General features: G+C 41.2%; 1 protein-coding gene across 1 annotated transcript in view; it reads right to left on the reverse strand.

Moving 5' to 3' along the window:
* Positions 1–2,821: 2,821 nt before the first annotated feature.
* The window catches only part of LOC5576941 (venom carboxylesterase-6), a 56,449-nt gene continuing 33,733 nt past the window's right edge, over positions 2,822–25,537 (reverse strand). The window contains exons 2-6 of the mRNA XM_001662973.3: positions 5,013–5,705; positions 4,792–4,954; positions 3,984–4,168; positions 3,674–3,842; positions 2,822–3,237 (exon numbers count right to left, since the gene is read on the reverse strand). Of these exons, the coding sequence (XP_001663023.1) occupies positions 2,891–3,237; positions 3,674–3,842; positions 3,984–4,168; positions 4,792–4,954; positions 5,013–5,705 (1,557 nt within the window). The 3' untranslated portion in view covers positions 2,822–2,890. The remainder of the gene's footprint in view (positions 3,238–3,673; positions 3,843–3,983; positions 4,169–4,791; positions 4,955–5,012; positions 5,706–25,537) is intronic.

The raw sequence follows: 25,537 nt of genomic DNA on the forward strand, positions 1-25,537 counted from the left end.
TTGTGCTTGAGACGAAAGAAAATTCCGCAGTTCAGTTATTTTAATTGAATCATAATACTCAATTATTTCTTTATCATCACTGTGTGGAGTGAATTAATTGTATACATTGTATTTAGAGTGTATACTATATTGTGCTACGGACGGCAGGTAACGCTAGAATTAACGTCAATTGTCAATCCGCGCATGGTAGGCCATGACTTTTCCTTTTTCTTCGGCTAGCCATTGGACGCATCGGCGCATCTCAATGGTCGGATAAATCATCACCCGAGAGCAGAAATCCCATTTCCCACAATGGCGATCCTTGCCAGGTTTATTGCTTTGGCAATAAATCGAACAATCAAAGCTATTGGTGAGTAATAAATTCCGGATTTTTTGGAAACTAAAGTGACATAACCAATCCATAGAAGAAACAGTTGTGGTGTGTACCACCTGATTTTGCCTGATTGGAATAACGCACTGAATCTGAATGAAATTATTGTATTTTGGATGAATATTCATATGAATATTGCGGGGCCCAGTTAGCCGTAGCGGTAAACGCGCAACTAATCAGCAAGACCATGCTGAGGGCCCTGGGTTCGAATCCCACCGGTCGAGGATCTTTTCGGGTTTGAAATTTTCCCGACTTCTCAGGGCATAAAGTATCTGCGTACCTGCCACACGATATACGCATGCAAAAATGGCCATTGGCACAGTAAGCTCTCAGTTAATAACTGTGGAAGTGCTCTTAAGAACACTAAGCTGAGAAGCAGGCTCTGTTCCAGTGGGGACGTAATGCCAGAAAGAAGAAGAAGGAGATGAATATTCAAAAGAAGTATTTTGGATGAACACTGAATAGTTGGTTTCGGCTCGAATGCCAAAGGCGTGTCTAGAAGATCGCCGGAAATCTAGTTGAGTTGGCATGCATAAGGTGCCAAAGTAAGGTGCGTTTGAAAAATCACCGCTCTGTATATGTTTCGGTTCGGATGCCGAAGGCGTGTCAAGATGACCGCCGGAGTTCATGCTGAATTTGCTAGTGGTGCCAAAGCAAAGGAGTGTTTAGAAAACCATCGCTGAATTGATTTTGATTCGGATGTCGAAGACGCGTCTGGAAGACCGTCGGAGCTCATGCTGAGTAGACTTCAGATAACTAAAAAAGGTGTGTTTAGAAAACCTCCGCTATGGATACTGGAGCGTGTCTAGAAGACCGTTGAAATTGTGGCCGAGCTGGCTTTTTTTTATCTGTTTAGGTATTTATTTATTTATGCCAACAGGTAAAATATTTACCCCAAAAGGCTTGAAAGGCAAACAAAAGGTGCCGATATACCACCGACAAAATATATGTATGTCTAAAAGAGCACATAAATTCTAAGACTATGGTATAAAAACGGTTCTGGGAAACATTGAAAATGTGGATTGTGTTCGGAGATTCGTCTTAAAATCAATATATGTTCTAAAATATTTCGTTAAAGTTACAAACAATCTCGCTAATAACTTCATAAAAAAACCGTGCTATTTGTGGAATAAGTAAGTATCAAAATTAGTCAAAGAAAAGTGAAACCAGCTGTAAGGTTAGAACATTGAAATAAGTGATATAAAGATAATTCATAATATCGGAAATTGTTTACCAAATTATGATACAAGGTTTACCTATCTTTATGAGCATTTTTTTTTTAATTTGGCGTCATATGTAAAAGTGAATCGTACCAGTGCAAACAAAATATTGCCTTCTTTAAGAATTTTCTAGCAGAGCTGCAAAATCATAAAATCAGTTGTTTTTCAACTAATTCTTGACATCAAACGGAGCCACCAATCATTTGCAAGCATAGAATGTATTGTCTACTGAAAAGCGTTTGAGTATTTATCTGAAATATCGTTTACATCTGTCGAAAGCCATCAAGGACTGACAAGTAACATGTATCTTTCGAATGGGCATGTAAAAACATCTGTATCAGTCTGATGTATATCCAACATTGATTCATCATTGGGTACAATTTAAATCGATACTGATCCGAGAGCTGGTTGGCGTACGCAATCATTCGAAACAGATTCCATTTAGTTGACATTCAATCGTTTTAATTTGATAGGTGCTATTCCTAACTGAACTTGCTACTTGATTGTAAGAAAGAAATGAATGAAAAAATGTGTTGCTAAATCGTCAAACGTTTGAATTGAATTTTCTTTACTCTGATTTCTTGTCTGAATCTATTTATATAGTATGCGATTAAATAAATGTCTAAAAAAACTAACTGCTGAACTCACAGTACAAAATTCACGCTTATGTTACCCCCGGGTTGCCACGCCATCACCAGAAACGCTACACTGATGCTGTGAATAGAAAACGTGTTTTTACTTGTTTTGTACAATGCGGCTGCTGAATAATTAGCAAGATTAAACAATATTTCGATTGCAATAATTTGTACGAATTGTTTATTATAACTACGAGATAATCGGATGGTTGGATGTATGGATGAAAATTAAATACAAAATATGAACTCCATAGTAGGTACAGGATCTTTTTTTCTGATTTTTTGTTTAGAGAAGAAGGGGAATGTGTGGAGTGAATTAATTGTATACATTGTATTTAGAGTGTATACTATATTGTGCTACGGACGGCAGGTAACGCTAGAATTATTGTAAAGTCAATTGTCAATCCGCGCATGGTAGGCCATGACTTTTCCCTTTTCTTCGGCTAGCCATTGGACGCATCGGCGCATCTCAATGGTCGGATAAATCATCACCCGAGAGCAGAAATCCCATTTCCCACAATCACTTCTGCCCTATCCTACGCTAAACCATTAATCTTTGATTGTATGGAGCTTTCTCACAAATGAAACATAACTTCTTTATATGGTCTATAAAAACATTCTTCGTAATTTCCATAAAACTATTCCCCAAACGAAACCCCCTCCCGTTACAGCTCATCTTTCGGCAATCCGTCCGACGGATGATGTGCTTGCAGTTTCCGCCAGAAACCAGATCGCTCCTCAAAAAGACCACTTTCCACCGCAAACAGTGGCTCCCCGTCAGCGTGTGGGCTTCCTATCCGCAGATACGTCAGCGGAAATCCGTCCGTTGAGGGCCACTCAGGCAGCAAACCTTCCCCACCGGGTGGAGTTGGATTGCCAAACCGGGCGAAATTAACCCACAGCTTGGTGATGACCTTCCGCACCTGTAGCTCCTCTGGCGTCGGCACGGCCGTCACGAACAAATCCTTGGCAATGGGGAAAAGGAACTGCAGCTCCTCGGCGTGGCAGACACCTTGTTGGGAGGGAAAAAATGAAACGTAAATTTTCCGGCACAGTGTAACACACAAAATGTGAACAAAATTCTGACTTCAGATCCTGAAAGTACTCATTCTAGCAAATCCTATTAAGAGCTAGAACAGTTAGAAAAAAATTAGAACACCGTCACAGTAAGTTCACAAAAGTTGTGTATTTTTTGTGAAGAATATTTCGTCCGAAGGTTGCATTGAGAAACTCTCAAAATTTCTGGAGATTCGGCCTTACTAAAGAAAATTTAGGCTAAAAATAAAAAAGGCGTAACTCCAAATTTCGAACTAAACTTTCACAACCTGAATAGGATTTTTGTAGTATGGGTGTGAGTTTTCAGGATCTGAAGTCAAAATTTCGTTTAAATTCGATGACCTTAAAAATGTTGCACTCTGTAATGAAACGAAAGTGAAAACATAACCCACCGTAATAGTTTTCCTTGCCTCCTTCGAAAATCTCCGTAAAGCTGGCGGCCGTTCGCTGAGCAAACAGATACACATAGGTTGGTCCAACGGTGCCGATGGCTTTGCTCTTTGTTAAACGGATACGCAAATACTCGTCCATCCCGGCTAGGAACCATGCATCGGAGTAAAGCTGGGCAAATAGTATGAGATCACAACGAAAATAATTAAATCGCTTGCCCTTAGACTTTGATACACGTCAACGAAAGCGGTTGAAAGCCATAAAAAGAACTACTTTATGGGCAAAGTGGGCCTTATCCCCGCTCTGGCTTACATTGGTCAGGTTCTGCTCCGTCTCCTTGACCAGCTTGCGGTCGTTGAAGTAAAATTTGTTGATTGCTTCGGTGATTTCCTGCTGTTTGCGGGCATCTTCGTGGTGGTCATAGTACAGCGATAACGGCAGCGCTCCATCCCAGTGGTGATTCAGGCTGGCACGAAGCTCCGGGAGATTAATGAGAGCTGTAAGAAAGCAATTAAAATTTTGAATGCATACTTGCTTACTTTATGTATTTATAACTTATATGTACAGGAGCCCTTTGGGGCCTTCCTTAGCCGAGTGGTTAGAGACCGCGGCTACAAAGCAAAGCCATGCCGAAGTTGTCTGGATTCGATTCCCGGTCGGTCTAGGATCTTTTTGTAATGGAAATTTCCTTGACTTCCCTGGACATAGAGTATCATCGCACCTGCCACACGATATACGAATGCGAAAATGGCAACTTTGGCAAAGAAAGCTCTCAATAATTTCCTGTGAACACTAAGCTGAGATGCAGGTTCTGTCCCAGTGAGGACGTAATGTTAAGAATAAGAAGATTCGTTGCAAATTCTCGACCAATACTTTTAATGATTTCAGGATAAAATCTTCGATAAATTCCTAGATGCCTGATTTGTTGGTGGACAATAGTTTTCTGATAACGCATTTATAAAAATGAATATTTGAGACTATCTTTGCAGAACTCAATCAAAATATTGAAAGCATCACAACGAAGCAATCAATATCAAGCAAGTTTTTTCGTTACAAGATCCGTGCACATTAGAACTAAAGACTCTGAGCATTGACGGCGAAAACTATCCTATATACTTACAAGCACTTTTCAGGGCACCCTCGTCCATCGTCAACCCAGTCATCCACGGCAATCCCATAGCATGCGGCTCGTACTCATCTCGTGGATGCTTAGTAATAAATGCCCCTGGAAGATCCGGTTCCACAACTGGCGGGAACGGAATCATCGGATCAGTGTCCCATTCCTAAAAGCGAAAATTCAAATTGATCTGATAATTTCGTAATTTTTTTCGTTTCACTTACAAAGAATCCATAGAACGCCTTCGTAACGTTCTCAGCGGAAACCTTCCGTAAGCAGTCCATCATTTCCTTGAATCGCCCATCCCGTCCCTGCTGACAGCCCAGCATTTCTCCCAGCTGTATGGAGCGCTTCCGAGCCACTCCCTTATGGGTCGGCTGTGCCCAGGAATCCAGATTCACCCCGGACTGCGAAATGACGCGATGGAACAATCCCTTCGACAGTGGCGACATCATGTGATAGGTTCCACTAGCTCCTCCTGCACTCTCCCCAAACACTGTCACCAATCCCGGATCGCCACCGAACGAAGCAACATTTTCCCGAATCCACCTCAGCACCAGATTTTGATCCTTGAGACCATTGTTACCTGGGCAGTCCTCCTGCTCGGTGCTCAGAAATCCGAGCGGACCCAATCGGAAGTTGGCTCCGATGTAGATCACGTCGTGGTCTAGCAGGAAGTCCGGCCCGTAAAAACCTCTGGTACCCGAACCGCACTGCCATCCACCACCGTGGAAGAACACCATCACCGGAAGTGGCCCGTCGCTTTGGGGTCGCTCCGGAACGTAGACGTTCAACTGCAGACAGTCCTCGACGCCGGAGATCTCTTCATCGCGGCGGTAGGGGTCGCGCTGGGTACAGAGTGGAGCGTCGACGATGGCCGGTCGCTCTCCGTGCCATGGTTCGAAGGGAAGCGGTGCCTGGGAAAAAAGAGAAAAGGGTAATAAATTATAAGGTCTTTGGACATTTCGCATTTATATTTGATAAAGACAAATTACAGGAATTTTAAGCAAATCTGCACCCAAAAATCAATCATACATAATGACGTCATCAAAGATTTACGGCAACGTCGCCCGTTTCGGTACAATCTAGTGCGACTGAAACAATCAGACGTTGCCAATGCAATGCGTACTCGCAGCATCTGCAGGCAGCGTTGCTGGATTAGGGCGAGCTCGATGGGGCGCCTCTTGAAGGCTGCTGGGGGACAGCCAACGCTGCCGAAAGTATTGTCGGATACGTGGAACGGAGTTCAAGAAACGATTGGTTCACCGAGGAGTGCCAGGCGGTTTTGGAGGAGAAAAATGCAGCGCGGGCTGCAATGCTGCATCATCGCACGCGGCAAAACGTGGAACGATACAGATTGAAGTGTAAACAGCATATCCGCCTATTCCGGGACAAAAAGCGCCGCCTGGAAGAGGTGGAATGCCAAAACATGGAGTTTCTGTAACGTTCTCAAGAAACGCGGAAGTTCTATCAGAAGCTCAACGCATGCCGCAAAGCCTTCGTGTCGCGATTTTAAATGTGCACGGATTAAGATGGAAGCATTTTGACGGACGGGCGCGAGGTGATCGAAAAGTGGAAGCAACACTACAATGAACACCTGAATGGTGCAGAGAACACAGGCACAGAATGTCAAGATAGCGAAGGTGATTGCTACGTCAGAACTGCGGACAGTGGAAACTCATCAAGATGGGCCCGGAGAATTGGTCACTTGTCTGTATCGGCTGATAGTCAGAATCTGGGAGACGGAACAGCTACCGAAGGAGTGGAAGCATGGCGTTATATGCCCCATCTACAAAAATGGCGACAAACTGGAGTGTGAAAACTATCGTGCAATCAGTGTCCTTAACGCTTAGCTTAGCTTAGCTTAGCTTAGACTGACTACACATATCAATGGTTGCTATTCCGTGATTGACCGAAGTCAGTGAAAATGCACAAAGAATCAACTAGAAGTTCAGCTGGGATTGGCCATAATCTTCTTCAGTGTGCATAATTAAGTGCCTCTATTTATACAAGGTCAATAACGGCGCCGGCCACGTCCTTGCAGTCCGGTGGGATTGAGGGAAGGAATGTTAGTGTGTAACCTTTGCTATTTGGAGACCGTGTTTGCCTCTGCATCTCCACAAAGGTTACTGGGAGGGATGTTTGTTAATGGGGAGGATCGTTGGGTCAAAGGATTCACTTTGATAAGCGATTAGACCATGATAAACAATGATTTGTGAGATATATACATGCTTATACGTAAATATAGATTCTATACCATTACCCGGAATAACATTACCCGGAATGCAATTTACCGGAATACCACTTACCGGAATGTACCATTACCCGGAAAAACCATTTACCGGAATGTAACATTTACCGGAATGCACCATTACCCGGAAAGCCAAATCTTCCATTTTCGACGACCTTTTTCAGTACATTTTTATACAATTTTTATTCTCTTTCGATGATGCTCAGCACAAATTATGTCACTCTAACCATGGACATAAACACTTTTTCCAAAGGATATCTTCAAACAGCTATGGACCAAATATGGTTTTCTTCTTGCCGGCGTTTCGAGTCTACTGGGCTATTCTAGTAGCATTTCTATAGTTAATAGCTGAGATCCTATGTTAATCGACCACTTTTGCATTCGTACATAGTTCGACAAGTATGTAAGTACTCTAGCTCTGAAAAGTCGTCAAATTTGCCAACCTGAAATCATTTTGAAACGGCGGTATTCAATTCTATAAACCTCACAGCTTGATCTTTTTGAATAGTTTCACTTTGTCGCACCGAATATTACGATTCCAAAATTTAATTGCACATGTCATTTATTTGAGATTTTATTAGAAAAGAATCGCCTGTTAGGGTGCAGAGCTACTTGGGCACTTCCACAGGTTTTTCTCGGCCGAATTATCTGAAATTTTGCAAAAAAGAAGCACTACAGTACGACGCACATTGTGGCCAAATATGAGCTAAGTAGCTTTCAAAAACCCCACTGCCGAAGTGAATCACAAATGCCAAGAATAGGATCCGGCTCCCTAAAGATCGCAAAACTATATTTTCAAATTTAGGCTATAAAACTAAACATTACAGGCAAGGATAAAAAGCATGAACAGAATTATTTTCGTTATGTATATATGATATCAAATATTAACGAGGTCAATATAAATCTAAAAAATCGCCTAACGATTAAGGTTGGTTGAATTGAAGTAAATGAAACATCTCAGCATTTGAAAATGTTTGGATTCATGATGATTTTCTCATTCCCTTCAAATCACAGCTGAGAATCCAATTTAAATATTGTATAAAAAAAATACACTAATCTTGCGAGGGAAGTGACATACAACAGTGCAATTCTCATTTTAGCTCTAAGGCTCCCCCAAATCAACACGATTTTTTAAGGTGAAATCGTCAAAAAATTGACGCGATTTCGTTGTTGAGTCGCTGCAAGCACTCTTATATGGAACCATCTAGATCGACACGAAGAAAATCGCTGCGAAATTACGTCTCTGTGGTTTAGACACGCTCATCAAACTGTGCATACAGCGCATGTGCATGTCGCTGTCACCGTAAAAAAATCGCCTTGATTTAAGGGAACCTTTATGGTTTGAGGAATTCTATAAAATCAAGACGAAACTTAGAGTGCCTTGGTGATCGAGAGTAGGGACACTATACGCCATTGTGACGTCCATCTCTGGATACCGAAATATTGAACCTTAATAGATCTACTTTTCCTTTAAATTTGCTTGATTGTGCTATTTTTATACGAATTCCATAACTCTGAATGTCTGTACCCCGAATCCAATGCCAGGATAATATACTAGAAAGAACAGTAAGCAATCAAAAAAAGAAGATATTTGGTCATTTTCGACTAAACACATTTTGCCAAAAATGCCGAGATCGGTGGAACTCGAAAGAACCGCCAACCAAATAAAGAAGGGTGAATATCAGATGACCCGAAATGAGTCATTCTAGAAAAAGGGATTTACGGAGGATTGACGTTTAAAGAAACGACATTCGGTGAATTTACACTCGGCGAAAAGTAGCACAACTAATCGTGTTAAAAATTCTAATCATTGCTTATTAATTACCATTTGGAAACATGAAGAACCGACGTTCGAATGTCAAAACTAAAGTAACATAAGTGTAACCAAATTTAGCCAGTTCAGCCAAGACAAGCTGCAAAGATAAATTGAAAGAACAGCTTATTTTTAAAAGAAGGGTGAATCATATTTGAAATGCAAATATATGAAGATGGTGCATATTGACATCATCAAGTATGAAGACTTCTCTTCGATGCTTATGCATTTTGAAGGAAGAACATCCCCTGTCCATTTCTGTCCATTCATTTTAAATATTTCAAGTCAAAATACTGACCTGAATGACAGCATAACGGTTAATTAAAAAGGCGAGAAATAGAGAAATAATTTTCCGGTAAATGGTCCTTCCGGATAATGGTTTTCCGGTAAATGATTCATTCCGGTAAATGGTTTTCCGGTTAATGGTCTTCCGGTAAATTGCATTCCGGATAATGGTTTTCCGGGTAATGTCGGAGAACCGTAAATATAATTGTTCATATAATTTCTATGTAGAGGAAAATTATGCCGACACTTGAGGTGACGAACAATTCAAAGTTTGTTAAACAAATACCTAAATGTAACATTCCTACAGCTGTCAGTACGAAAGCATGTGTAATTATATTTTACTCATTTGAAAAGAAACAAAAGACTCAATTGGTTGGGACATCATAGAACACTCTTATTCTTATGCCGACACTTACAGTGGCGAACCATCCAAAGTTTGTTGAATAAAGTGAACCTTTCGCAAGTCTACACTTGTAGTGTCGAACCATTCAAAGTTTTTTTAATTACAATAATAAAGGTATATAAGGGGTGTTCTGAAAAAAAAATGTTAAACATAAATAAATCATGAATCAGAGTTTGTGTCGACACTCACAGTGACGAACCATCCATAGTTTGTTGAAACATCATATTTACATCCCACCATTGTAACGATTAAATGTGCAGTCATACATTTTTTATAGATTAGAAATAGTAGCATGAAACGAGCTCACCAATTGATCCGTTATCCTTGACTGAGCAGCCACAATCCACTTTCAGCTTCACTCGTTTGCTCGGCTAGCACTCAGAAAAAAAATAGGCGCGCGACCCGAAAAAAAACACGGACGACAGCTCGGGCTTTCTTGACGCACTGCCCAGGAGCAAGCGTCAAGGTCGTCGAAAGATCAAAAAGAACGAACCGATCGCGGCACTTTTTAACTTACTCCAACCGAACTCCCCGATCACGCCACTTTTTCACTTACGAGATCGACGCGCGACATGTTTGATCCTGCCCTCGTCGCTCGCTCCGGCAAAAGCAAGCGTCAAGGTCGAAAGATCAAACAGAACTCGTGCAATCAGTGTCCTTAACGCGCCTACAAAGTGCTATCCCAGGTTATCTTCCACCGTTTATCACCTATAGCAAACGAGTTCGTGCCAAGTTTTCAAGCCGGTTTCATCGATGGCCGCTCGACAACGGACAAAATTTTTTCCGTTCGGCAAATCCTCCAGAAATGCCGTGAGTTTATTGTTTATTGCTGCGAGTGGCTGTTTTGTTCTACATCAGTATGGAGAAGAAACAATGCGGCGCATGTCAGCTGGAAGTGAATGAGATCGAGCCGTTGCGCTGTGGATTTTGTGATGTTTACTTCCACATTGGTCCGCAGTGCTGTGGATTCAACCTCAGTCGACCGAGTAGAGATCTTTTCTCACAAGGAAAGGCATTATTTATGTGTCCGAGCTGCCGGGAGGAACTAAACGGGAGGAGTATAAAATCGTACATCACCGATATGCAAGAGTCTAACATACCTCCGCCTGATGATCTGCAAATTCAAGTGCAAAAGTTGACTAAGTTGGTGGATACTGTTTGCCAAAAAGTCGATCGTTGCTTAAATAATACTGTTCCTGCTGATCGTACAGTTCGCACTAAGGAAATCTGGCCGCGTCTAGGTGTGAAGCGCCGTCGTGGCAACGATGATCAACCAATACCCGCGGCGCCTGATCGTGGAACCAATTCTATCGATCTCAGTGACTTGTCTGTGCCGTGTTTAACACCAGAAGCTCCTCCGCCAAAGTTCTGGCTGTACCTGTCTGGATTACATCCGCAAGTAACCGCTGACGATGTCCAGAAGATTGCATCTCGTTGCCTCAAGTTGGCTGCTCCTGCCGATGTTGTACGTTTAGTTCCCAGGGGTGCGGATGTGACCAAATTGTCTTTCGTGTCGTACAAACTTGGTCTGGACCCATCAACAAAGGACCGTGCGCTTGATGCTTCCACCTGGCCCAGTGGATTACTGTTCCGGGAATTCATCGATATGTCAAAAAACCGGATTTCGACCAAGGATTGCGACATGGTCACGGCAAATTCAAATTGATGCTTTTTCCTGTGGATGGTGGTGACTCTAGGGTTGTCTCCATGAACGAAAACTGTATTACGCGATCTCACGTGGATGGTGGAAACCCTAGGGTTTCCACCAGAGGCGAGTATCTTAACCATTCTCCAGTTTCTTCCGTACCTAATGCCTCTCCATTGCAGAATCTGAACGTCGATAACCGCCATCTCTGGGTGTATTACCAGAATGTTCGAGGATTGCGCACCAAAATTGACACATTGTTTTGCAATACCATCGAGTGCAACTATGACGTCATTATTCTCATCGAAACTGGACTCAACGAAAGTATCAACTCAATACAGCTGTTCGGGGACAACTACAATGTGTATCGCTGCGACCGAAGTGCGAGAAACAGCAATAAATCTACTTTTGGAGGCGTTCTCATTGCTGTCCATCGACGTTTCAACAGCACGATTATCGATACTATCAACGGCGTATTCCTGGAGCAAGTTTGCGCGTCGGTAGCAGTTGGCTCCAAGCGGCTTCAATTGTGCGCCGTTTATATCCCCCCCCCCCCCCCCCGACAAAAGTAAGGATGTGAGTGCATTCAACGATCACGTGGAATCCATCGGTGAGCTATGTAGCTTATGCTCTGTTCACGATCATGTACTGGTATGTGGGGATTATAATCAACCGAAATTACTATGGACTCGAAATGACGACGAACTACGACCAGCGAACTCTATCACACTGACGACCACTAGTACGGTGCTGATCGACGGTATGGATTTTTTGAATCTTTGTCAAGCGAATACTGAACGCAACTATTTGGGACGCACACTTGACCTCGTATTCGGATCACCGGACTTGTTACCCGTGGTTTTGGTCCCCGCTTCACCGCTTGTTCCTGTAGATCTTCATCACCCGCCGCTCGAGATATCTCTACCGTCAATCAACGTTTCTCTGAACGACTCAACTGGCGGAAACGTGACCAGCGATTTATCATTAGATTTCAACAAGATTGACTTCGACGCCCTTTCAGTTTTTCTCGCCGAGCTGGACTGGAGCAACATTTTGGCTGAGTTAAACGCCGATGAAATGGCTGAATCGTTTTGTAACTTACGGCGTAACCCAAAAAGATTCTGGAACTTCGTTAATTCCAAATGGAAGAGTACGCCCATTCCTACGAGTGTGTATCTTGACGGTGTGGAAGCTTCTAATTCAACGAAAAAATGCGAACTTTTTGCAGCTCATTTCTCATCCGTGTTTTCTACTGAATCTGTCACGCCTTCTGAGGTGGATGCTGCAATTACGGACGTACCAAGCAACCTGTTGGATTTGGATACATTCCGCATTACACCGAATATGATTACGGAAGCTGCCAAAAAGTTGAAATGCTCTTTCTCGCCGGGCCCTGACGGAATCCCTACTGCTGTGTTTTGTCGTTGTACTGATGCGTTAGCTGAACCACTGTGCAAAATATTCAACCAATCGTTTGACGATGCACGTTTTCCTAGGATTTGGAAGCAATCGTTCATGGTTCCAGTTCACAAAAAGGGCGATAAGCGTGATGTTAAGAATTATCGAGGAATTACTAATCTCTCTGCCGCATCAAAATTGTTTGAAATGATCATCAGTCACGTTATTCTAGAGCAGGCCAAATGCTACATTTCTGCCGATCAACATGGCTTTATGCCGGGGCGTTCGGTAACCACGAACTTGCTAGACTTCACCACGACCTGTTTTGAACAGTTGGAGAACGGAGCCCAAATCGACGTTATTTACACTGACCTCAAAGCGGCATTCGACTCCATTAACCACGATATCTTACTGGCAAAGCTTGCCAAGCTTGGTGCTTCGAGTCGATTATCATCATGGTTTTCCTTCTACATGAGAGAAAGATCGCTTCGCGTAAAGCTCGATTCAAACACTTCTTCGTGCTTCGTGAGCTCATCCGGAGTTCCTCAAGGAAGCAACCTGGGTCCGCTGCTTTTCCTTCTATTCTTCAACGATGTGATGGTCCTTCTGGGATCCGGCTGTGGACTTTCCTATGCTGACGATTTGAAATTGTACGCCACCATACACTCCATCGATGATTGCTCCCGACTACAGTCTATATTGGATATATTTGTTGATTGGTGTCATCGTAACAAACTAACTGTAAGTGTTCCTAAATGTATGGTGATGTCCTACTTCCGCACTACTAGGCCACTCATCCAAGACTACGTCATCGATGGTTCGGTTCTAAATAGAACGGATGAATTCAACGATTTGGGTGTGTTGATGGATCCTAAGTTGACATTCAACCTACATCGCTCGAATGTAATTGCCAAAGCAAATCGCCAGCTTGGATTTATATCTAAGATTTCCCGAGACTTCACAGACCCGTATCGCCTAAAAGCACTCTATTGCTCCTTAGTACGGCCAATTTTGGAATGTGCTGCTTTGGTGTGGGCTCCCCATCAGCTATAGTGGAGTCTTAGAATGGAAAGCGTCCAACGGAGATTCATTCGTGTGGCATTAAGGAACCTACCCTGGCGTGATCCACGGAACCTGCCACCATATGCTAATCGATGTAAACTGCTTGATTTGGACTCTCTAGACCGGCGGCGCAAGACTCAACAAGCTGCTTTTATCGCGAAACTACTGAACGGAGAAGTGGACTGTTCCAGACTTCTTGCTGTTTTGAATATTCGTGTAGCTCCAAGAATGTTACGCGGCACTGCTTTACTCCAACCAAGGTTCCATCGAACAGCTTTCGGTTACCACGAGCCTATGACTGAAATGATCCGCATCTTCTCTAGTGTTGAAGCAGGTCCGTCCCACTCGGGTTCAGATTGGGTACCACTTCTAGTACTGCATTTGGTCCCTCGGTAATGCAAAAGGTACCCAAGTTTGACAGATCGCAGTACACTTTTCACGGCATTCTAGATTACCTTATGAGCCATAAAATTTTGGGAAATTGCAAGGGACATGGAGGTCTCTATTTGTCTCTGGTTGAAGGCTTACACGAGTTTGGTGAATCTTCCCTGCGATTTACGTCACGCATCAGGCGTCAAAACGATTTTTAGTTAAGTCCCAATTTCATGTAGACAATAGTCAGATGAAAATAAATCAATAATAATAATAATAATAATAAAAATTAAACTTTGAAAATCTGCCTAATTCGCCTAAATGTAGGCAATTTCCATTGAAATTAGCACATTATTCGAGTTTAAACGTTTTTATGAGCAAAAACTATATTTGCTATGCTGTATGATATCAACAATAAGTTTAGTAGTTCATACTTAAGCTTACACATCATTTTAAACACTCAAAGTTAACATGTAGGCACTGCACCAGTGGATTGTTTGGCACAGACATTTCCAACTGTATTGCTTACACCTTTAAAAACTGTGATTAGGCAGCGTCCATTTATTACGTAACGCTAAAATTGGAAATTTTTACCCCCCCCCCCCTCCGTTGCGCTTTTTGTATGAAAATTTTTAAATTTTTGTATGAGCCGTAACGCTTGAGCCTACTCCCCCCCTCCCCCTAGAGCGTTACGTAATTTGTGGATGCCGCCTTATTTCTATGCAAAACTGTCCCTAATAAAAATGAAATAGTTCAAAATCATCATAAGACATCTACAAACTAGAAAACATGGAATGTCTGTTGTGCCAATGGAACCTTCAGCATCGAATCCATGGATATGTTTTTTGGTACCGACCTGATCAAATTCACTCCAGTGATCAATTTGCCCCCGGATTACGGTACCCTGGTACTGGTACTCTACCTGCCCTACGCACCATCTGTTCGTCGATTTCAAAGCGGTATACGACGGTATTGACCGTGTAGAGCTATGGAAGATCATGGATGAGAACAGCTTTCCCGGGAAGCTCATAAGATTGATTAAAGCAATGATGTACGATGTGTAAAACTGCGTGAAGATCTCGGGGCAACACTCCAGTTCGTTCGAATCTCGCCGAAGACTACAACGAGGGGATGGACTTTCGTGCCTGCTGTTCAATATTGCGCTTGAAGGTGTCATGCGAATAGCTGGACTTAACAGTCTACATAGACACAATTTTCATGAGATCCGGACAATTTGTCTGCTTCGCGGACGAAATGGATATTATTGGAAGAAAATTTTAAACGGTGGCAGATTTCTATACCCGCCTGAAACGCGAAGCAACAAGAATCGGACTGATGGTGAATGCGTCGAAAACAAATTACAGTCAACCCACAGTTATGGATCAACTAAGGGTCATTTTTCAGAACAAAATATGATTAAAAATTATGGTGACGTTGTACAAAACAAAATTACCTCCCAGACAGTGAAGAATATAGTGGTTTTTGAGAATACCCCTTAAAACCCGTGATTTATTACGAAAAAGTGTGAATTTCGATAGAAATTTCCAACGTTGTCCATCCCACAGATGTGGATCAGTGGGTGAGAAGAATCCTTGTTATGGATCAAATCGACTCATATTATGGATCAGAGCACTATAACAGCAATTTTTCTGGGCGGTAATTAAATGATGTGTTGGTGAAAGCATACGTTTTGATGTATATTTCGGAATCGTCTTATCTCTGATCCATAACTGTGGTATTGTTTTCAATGCCCCACAGTTATGGATCAACACTTCTAGGAATATGGTTGACATTGTAGTTCCTACAGACGAAAAAACATGTTTAAGTAAATAACAATTGATTGCGATGCTGTACAGATTTATGTTTACGTAGATAAAATGTGTTCTGCGTAATTTCAATTCTATTTGATGAGATATTCTCCATCAAATCCAACATTGATCCATATCTGTGTGCTATCCATAACTGTGGGGTGACTGTACGTGTTGGTAGGCGGAAATGAGCGTGACAGGGCAGTGTCACGATGAGCCTCTGTATGTGCCATTCTTTTGTTCTTTTGACTTTACTATGCGCCGTGTGCTGGTGCTGTCTCGTTTTCTCTCACGGGCAACTTTAAAACAGGGCGCACAATAAAAGTCAAACGTTTTATAGCATGCATAGGCTCATAGACGGGAATTCTTTCAAGATGGTTGAAGAGTTCGTCTACCTTGGATCCTGACGGCTGACAGCAACGTTAGTCGTGAAATACGAAGGCGCATCATCTGTGGAAGTCATGCCTACTATGGGCTCCAGAGGAAACTGCGGTCAAAAAAGATTCATGCCCGCACCGCTCATCAGACCCGTAGTCCTCTACGGGCATGAAACGTGGACTATGCAAGCTCTTGATGGGGTTTTAGCACGCCGGGTGCTTAGGACGACCTTCAGCGGCGTGCAGGAAATCGGTTTATAGTGGCGAAGGATGAATCACGAGCTCGCCCAGTATCCAGAAGGTGGCCAAAGCTGGAAGGATATGCTGGGCAGAGCTTGTTGCAAGAATGCCGGAAAACGATTGTACCCCGTTTGGCATAAAGTCGTTTGGCATAAAGTCGTTTGGCATAAAGCCGTTTGGCATAAAGTCGTTTGGCATAATGGCCGTTTGGCATAATGGTCATTTGGCATAATGGCCGTTTGGCATAATGATTGACTTGATATAAATATCGGCATTTTTTAAGCTTTTACCGGGATCAACACCACCGAGCTCACAGCAAAAAATTTTGGTAGGTTCTAAACAAGCGTGGTGTTCGTTCAGAGATTATCCGAGCTAAGAATTTCAAAAATTGTTGTGACATTATAGAGCATTACTAAATAAATCAATCAAAAGATCTATTAATGCGACTTAATGCAAAAATAGCCTTTATACGAGAGCAGATTATTTTTCGTTTAAAATGTTTCAGACTAACGCAAAAAAAATCTTTTCACATCACAGCTCAAATGAACAACACATTTTTAAAAGAAAATATTTGTGGCAAAACTTTTCAACGGTTCAATATAAATTCTAATTTTGGAAGTGTACATCAAAACACCGTCTATTATCGAGAAAAGGGAAAATTTGTGATTGAAATAATATATTTTCCAGCATATCTCGTAAGAAGATCACGCGTTTGCCCCAAAAAAGTATATATTGAATATTGGCAGGTTCTGAAATAATTATAATTCTAACAACACATCTGGCAAGAATTGATAATAAAAATGGTTCACAATTAGCTTTACTAAATAATAAAATTTATAACAGTATAAACATAAAGAACAGCCTATTTTTAAAAGAAAGCAAATTTTACAATTGTGGGCTTCGTGGCCGTGCGGTTAGTGTCGTCAGGCAATGAGTGCAACGTGTCATGGGGTGTGGGTTCGATTCCCGCTGCAGCCATTGAAACTTTTCGTGAGGAATGTTTCTCGGCAGTACCATTGGAGCATGCTTGTCCGTTCCGTTGTCTAGTGTTAAGTTACAGTCTGTGCAGCTAAATGGCTGAAGACGGTGTCCGTGTCTTTTAAATTTTACAATTAAACCAATACAAGAATTGACGCCAAAAATTATTGCGACAATGACTGGTTCCCCCGAAAAGTGGTGACGAGAAAGAACGATAAACAGTCAAAAGAAGGAAGTATTCTGTCATTCTCGGCTATACACATGTTGGCAAAAACGCTGAAGACGGTAAAACTCGAAAGAACCGCCAATTAAATAAAGAAGGGTGCATATTAGATGGTCAGTTCGTTCACCCCCCTGAAATGTATATAGTTACGACAATTATGGATGCTAAAAATTTTCCGGGGGAGTGGGTTAGTCGAGGAAACGGGATATTCGGGAAATGGCATTCGGGGAAACGACATTCGAGGAAAAGTAGCACAACCCACCAAAGTAACTGCAGTAATCGATTTCTCTTTTCGCTGATAATTTGAGCAAATCAATGTTATCGATTGCCGCCCTTTTGTCAGTTGTATACAAAAATACTTAAAAAATATAGCTCCAAAGAACAGCCTATGCATAAAAGAAGGAGAAATTTATTGAAATTTAAAATCAACAGTTTTCATACCTATAATAATGGTTACATCATATTTAGGGAAAAAAATAGAAGAATTAATAGGAGGGTTAATTTGTGATAAATATATAAAAATCTTCAGTGTAAAAATTGGTTCCAATAGCGAAACTCAAAAGAAGAATTAATATATGAAAGAAGGGTAATTTCTGGATAAATAATAAATTACTATTGGCAATAACTTTCTTAATATGATTAAATTTATTCAAGAGCGAATGATTGTTGAATAGAGTTCCATTTTGTATCAATTGACTCCAAAACAAGCCTTGTGCCATCAGAAAGATTCAATAGAAACGTAAAAACGAAAATTGAGAAATTCTTGGCATCAGACTCATTTTGCCAAACGACTATTATTCCAAACGACCATTATGCCAAACAACCCTTATGCCAAATGACCATTATGCCAAACGACTTTATGCCAAACGACTTTATGCCAAACGACTTTATGCCAAATGACCTACCACCCCGGAAAACAGGCCTGAAAATGTGGTGTTCGCTTCGAATCCGGTCGGAACAAGACGGCGTGTGGCGCAGCGATCGAGTTTAATTGACCAGGTGCACCAGTATCTGGAAGACATGGGTCGAAGTCGAGGATAGAGAGAGGCGTGTGAATTAGCGATTGAATTATTGGCGAGGTTTTATCAAGTTGATTGATGTAGAATCAAATAAATAAATAAATAATTACCCAAGTAACAGTTCACGTTTTGTTATAGTTTCATGAAGAAAACCCAGACACTGTATTCAGTAGGGGTGTTAAAAATTTAAAAAAGTTTAAAAATCTAATTTCCTATAATTTTATTACCATCCTTACCATACAAATAGTGTACTGTGAAAACAACAGCTTTCTATGTGGTGATTTAAAGGTGGCCCAAGGACGATGTAGGTTTATATGGAAATTACTATGAAGAAATTTCGAAAAAAGTTCCAAACATGTTAGTACTGAAATATAAGTAGAAACTTATCATCATGTAGTAAAAACACATTAAGGTACCGTGGGGTAAGTGGATACAGAAAAATCAATAGTCAACTTCAATGTTATATACAGCTAACGTGAATAATGTAATTCAAACTTTTTTCTGTGGATAACAAATGTGGAACTAATATACTCCAAATCGTCATTTATTTCGTTTTTTCTTATTGTTATGTATTAAGTACGAGAGACTTGAAAATTTGCGCCAAATGATCAACTTGCCCCACCATGGGTGGGTAAGTGGATCACCATTAAAAAAATCTGTTCTTAAAACAAATGTTGTGTAATTATCTATAGTAAGAATGATATTACTCTTGTTCTTGTTATTAGTGCTATTAATGTTGCATATATCGACTCAGATCATTATCTCGTTGTAGCTAAAATTCGGGCGCGGTTATCCAACGTCACGAGTTCCACAACAAACAGAACGCTACGCTTCAATATACAACGCTTGTCGACTGATGGGGTAGCTGCGCAATACCGTCAGCAACTAGACGAGCAGTTGGGAAGAATCAACGTTGCTGGAGACGTCGACAGCCTGTGGGACCCTATCCACGAAGCTGTGACAACAACGGCGCGGGAAGTGATCGGCACTGGTCAACGACGAAGACGGAACGACTGGTTCGATGAAGAGTGCCAGAGGGTGACAGACATGAAGAATGTCGCCAGAAGCCGTATGCTTGTGGCCGGTACCCGACAGAACAGAGAGCGGTACAGGGCAGCGAGAGCCGACGAAAAGCGAATCCACCGCAGAAAGAAAAGGCAGCACGAAGAAAGTGTGGTAGCTGACGCTCAAGAAAGCATGAACCGGAATGATATGCGGAGATTTTATGCAACGGTCAATGGTGCGCGGCACAATACCGTACCAGTGCCCGCCATGTGCAATGACCGAGAAGGGAATTTGCTGACCGATAAAACGGCGGTGCACTATGGCTTATCAGGTGGCCAATAATCGAAAAAGTGATGTGCCCCAAATTTCAATTCTTGTTCGCCGTTTTATTGTAAACATGTCTGCTAAGAAATCCCCAAAATAATAGGGCATGATTTGCATTGCACACTCAGATATGAGGTGCCAAAGTTGAGCCTATGGAGAAAAACTTGTTTTTATTGACAAAAACTATGGTTTACTCAAATGAATATAACTTTTTTTCTATTATACTTACGTAAAATGTTTTTACACCATTTGAAAGCTTACAAAAAAGTCTTCCTAGAAGCAATAAATAAATAAAAAAAAGTTTCAAAATTGTGGCTTTTATGATGTTTTTTTTAAAAGCGGTCAAAAAAATCGAATAAGCTTATAGTTAACACATCGAGTACTTTTTTGTCCCAAGTTGTCCCAGGCTTAAATTTAGTTCCAAGGGTACTTCGAGATGTAAACTAAAGGATCGTGAAGAATTTAGCTGCACAAATTTGCACTTTTTTAATTTAAGGCTTTTTGAATTTTTAGAATATTTTTAACCATTTTCTATTGAAAACAGCTAAAAACTAATTCAGAAAATAACTGAATTTCGTTAAATCATTCATATCATTATTTCTATGTAAGTTTTAATATTTATAATGGTTTGCACAACGTTAATCACATAAATGGCTTATAAGCATTATAAGTAACAAAGTTTAATATTTCGCTATAGGTCCTATTCAAAAGTTAGTCTCGAAAACTTGTTTTTGGAAATAAAGCATCAAATTTGTATCATAAAACTCATAAATACGACATGATATGGAAAAAATATTTTTGGCCGCCAGTCTGTATGGAAACCGCCCATAGTGCGGTGGCTGCCAGGTGGAAGGAGCACTTTCAGCAATTTTTGAACGGTGAGAATGGAAATGTAGCGAGGAACAGGATGAACATACATGATGACGATCAAGCTGTGGACCCACCGACCATAGGAGAGGTTAAAAAGGCTATCAGCGAGCTGAAGAACTGTAAGGCTGCTGGGAAGGACGAGATCCCGGTCGAGCTTCTCAAGCACGGAAGCGAGCAGCTTTACCAGTCGATCCACCAAGTACTTCTGAAGGTATGGGAGGACGAAGAATTGCCCACCGGCTGGTTGGATGGCCTCATCCGCCCTATCTACAAGAAAGGGCACAGACTGGAGTGTGCCAATTACAGAGGAATTACCCTGCTGAATTCGGCGTACAAAATTCTGTCGCGCATCCTGTTTAACAGACTGAGACCGCTCGAGGAGTCCTTTGTCGGCGAATACCAAGCTGGTTTTCGTGAGGGCCGTTCGACAACGGACCAGATGTTTAGCTTGCGAATGATCCTAGACAAATTCCGGGAGTATAACTTGCAGACTCACCATCTGTTTATTGATATCAAGGCGGCGTACGACTCAGTGAAAAGAAATGAGCTGTGGCAGATAATGTCTGAAAATGGTTTTCCGGCGAAACTAATTAGGCTGATACGTGCTACGCTGGATGGTTCGAAATCAAGTGTTCGGATCGCAGACGAGGTGTCAACCTCGTTCGTGACGTTAGACGGATTGAAGCAGGGAGACGCACTTTCGAATTTACTGTTCAACATTGCACTTGAGGGTGCTATTAGGAGATCTGGTGTGCAAAGAAATGGCACTATTATCACAAGGTCGCACATGCTCCTTGGCTTTGCGGACGATATAGACCTGATTGGAAACGATCGCAGGTCAGTGGAAGAGGCCTTCGTGCCTTTGAAGAGGGAGACAGCGAGGGTAGGCCTGACCATCAATTCTACCAAGACGAAGTACATGGTTGCAGGTAGAGATAGAGTCAGGCATGGTGGTGTAAGTGCTGAGGTAGTGTTTGATGGGGATGTGTTTGAAGTTGTTGAAGAATTTGTTTACCTTGGAACACTTGTGACATGTGACAACGACGTTTCCCGCGAAGTGAAAAGACGTGTTGCAGCTGCGAATAGGGCCTTTTACGGACTACGTAACCAGCTTAGGTCCCGTAGCTTGCAAACCGAAACAAAATTCGCCCTGTATAAAACATTGATTCTTCCGGTGGCTCTCTACGGGCACGAAGCGTGGACGTTGAAAGAGTCAGACCGGAAAGCTCTCGGTGTTTTCGAGCGTAAAGTGCTGCGGACAATACTCGGTGGGAAACTCGAAAATGGTGTGTGGCGCAGACGCATGAATCACGAGTTGTATCAAGTGTACAAAGATGCGAATATTATCAATCGTGTAAAATACGGCAGACTTCAGTGGGCTGGTCATTTAGTGCGAATGTCGGAAGAAAGGATTGCGAAAATAATATTCAGCAGGGAACCAGGTAGAGGTCGGCGGCTTCGGGGAAGACCACGAATACGCTGGCTGTACGCAGTGGAAGAGGACCTGGCGACCCTAAACGTTCGGGGCAACTGGAGAAGTTTCGCCCAAGACCGACGAAGATGGAGCTCTACAATACGCCCGGCAATGGCGTGATGCTACGCTGTAGCCATCAAGGTATCAAGGTAGGTAATGTTGCATTTTAATACTTTTAAATTAAAAAAGTATCTTTTTTCAATCAAAACATAATGAGTTCTTAGTTCTTAGTTAGTTCAAACTAATTCGAACAAAAAAAAAACACTTACTAGAATAATTTGGAAAAAATTCATCCATTCATCATCCAACTTATGTGTATAAAGTTATACAAAAGTATTGTAGGATTATTCCAAACGATGTTTTTGTAAAACACTTTTAGTTTCAAAATATTAGTTACATTTACTTTTGAATATCGAACTAAAATTCTTTTATTCTATTTATGAATAAATTTGTATCATCTGTCAAAAACAATTTATATGGTCAAATAAGGTACGATACTATGCTATAAATTGCAAAATTAATATATTTTGCTCTTTTGCAACTCAGCTTAGATAAACCACGAAAAGTTTTGTGCGAATTTTGAAATTATTTTTCCTTTTTAATATTTTTTATACCACAAAAATTAAAAAAGCTTTTACGTGGATTAATTCAAAATTTCTATGGTCAATTTGACAAATTTAAGCTGGGAATGGAAAAAAAATTAAAGGAAAACAACATTTGCGGATATTAAAACTTATTAAAAATCTTGTAAGCAGTCTGCCAATAAATGATAATAATACTTGATCCACTTACCCCACCCCATTAAAAAAGTAGGGGTAAGTGTACCATGTACAATATATCTGTATTTATTTACAAAAATCACATAATTTCCATTGTGATTTATTCAATTAGAACTGGAATGCTCACCATGTGTCGAAAAAAATAATAATAATCGATTTTAGACAGAGATACGATGGATTTTTGATTGATGGAAAACAATTTTCAAATTAATTTATTTTTGCAGCTAACAAGTTTGCTTGTGTTAGTGTACGTGTAGTACCAGTTATGCAACAGTATCAGAATATAACCCAAAACGAAGCAATGGTGTGAAAACATTCAACATATTCAAGTATTTATGCGCAATATTGACGAATGATCCACTTACCCCACTGATACACTTCCCCCACTGTACCTTATTTAAACCATTATAAAGAAATTTGTTGAAGAGAGCAATTCAATCCGCCGGATATGAGAAGAGATAATCATGAATTTGTTTGCTATTATTTAGCTTCATTTGGGATTATAGCCCTGCAAACATCTTCAAAAATCTTAAACAAAATTTGGGTTCACTCATGCCTCCCAGATACAAGTGTATTGGTATTCACTAGTGATCCTTTATAAAGGATTTCTGATTCTCGCTTTTACACAATCGGTTTCGACACTTTCATGTTACTCTCTTTCCAGTACGGTTCAGTAATCACTGAATATTCGGTTGCAGCGGATGTTTTGCTATTTTTTATCGGTGGCGTTCGAGTGAATGAGTGAATTTTCTCATGCTTGCTTCTGGGTAGTCCCGTCGGAGCACATGATAGCCGAAAATTTCCCTCCTTCGAAAATGTGGGACTTATCTCGGCACCTAACCGATCAAATACTAGTTACCGGTTACGGGATAACTTCCGTCGGCGGAAAGGTTATCCGACGGAGTAGAAAAATTCTAGTTTCACTGCCAAGGATTAGTCGAGTAGACTGCGAAGTAATGGTCGTTGAGGCACCTGTGAACTGAAAGTCACTCTCCTTCGGAATCTAAGGACCGACTTCGACATCTGTTCGAATTGCATCGGTTTGGAAGATCCGCTGGAGAACTTTTCCTTTTGGAGAAGAGTCCACTGCCGGGGACTATCGCGTTTAGTGTATACGCCTCCAATCGCAAAACGCAACATACTGTTAGCCATCTATACTTTGGTAGCGCAACTAGTCAGATGATGAGAGATTTGATTTTTCACGCATCCATCACATGCCGCTGTGGGGAAAAATATTTTATTTTCCTGATATAAGACGGTTCACAGTGAAACAGTTAGGCGGAAAAGGTAGTAATATCCATTCTCTATGTTCTACATACCTTTTTTTTATATTATTCCACTACTTTCATAAACAATTAGATCCGGCTGGTAGGAGCACTAGTTTGAGGTTTTAAAACCAGAATATGTGAGGTTAGTTTCATTGGAACTTTCGCCTGAGCGATTTTTGCACTTGAATAAAACACGCTTCGAATCATTGTCCGCAGCCTCTAAAAATACCATTGGGTAGAGAAATGAATTCTCTACCATTGAATTTCATTCTATGTCATACATTGTTTCACTTAAGCGGTGAAAATAAATATTTTGTTCCGAATGTTTCGAAACCATGAATGAGTTTGACATTGCTCTCGTCAACCATCATCATGATGACAGCAGCTCACCCCACCGGACGAATTGTCGTTTTGGGAGCGAATACGTGTAAGATAAATTTTCGAGAGATCTTGGGCAAGTCTTAAGCAAATACCTGGGTAGTGTTGAAGAAATTTCTGAGGATATCTTCTTCATATTTCAAACGTTACGTACAGGGGCAGTGTCTGCTTCTCAGCTTAGTGTACGTTGAGGCTCTTCCACAATTCTCAACTATAGATTGTTTTGTCATTGTTTTTTAACCTTAGGATAGTTCATATTGGACCAACAGCTTTACTTCCCTTCAGAAGGAAATCCGCTTTTTGACCTTGAGATTATAAGTGACTGATCAATTAAACACGATTGATCATTACAAAAGGGGCTTTCCTTAGCCGAGTTGGCAGACACAAAGCAAATCCATGCTGAGGGTGGCTGGGTTCGATTCCCGGTCAGCTCAGGATCTTTTCGTAAAGGAAAATTCCTTGACTTCCCTGGGCATAGAGTATCATCGTACCTGCCACACGATATACGAATTTTAAAATGGTGACATTGGTAAAGAAGCTCTCAGTTAAAAACTGTGGAAGTGCTCATAAAAACACAAAGCTGAGAAGCAGGCTCTGTCCCAGTGCGGACGTAATGCCAAGGAGAAAAAGAAGAAGAAGAAGAACAATAATTACAAAAATGTGTATTTTTGTGCTAAGGATTAGTTGCTGTGATAAGTGCACTGCTATTCTGCATGATCATTAGACTGATGCAAATTTTGAAGTTTTTGCTCCCCTATGCTTAAACGATGTCAATTA

This window comes from Aedes aegypti, chromosome 3 (genome assembly GCF_002204515.2).
Source record: "Aedes aegypti strain LVP_AGWG chromosome 3, AaegL5.0 Primary Assembly, whole genome shotgun sequence".
Taxonomy (NCBI): domain Eukaryota; kingdom Metazoa; phylum Arthropoda; class Insecta; order Diptera; family Culicidae; genus Aedes; species Aedes aegypti.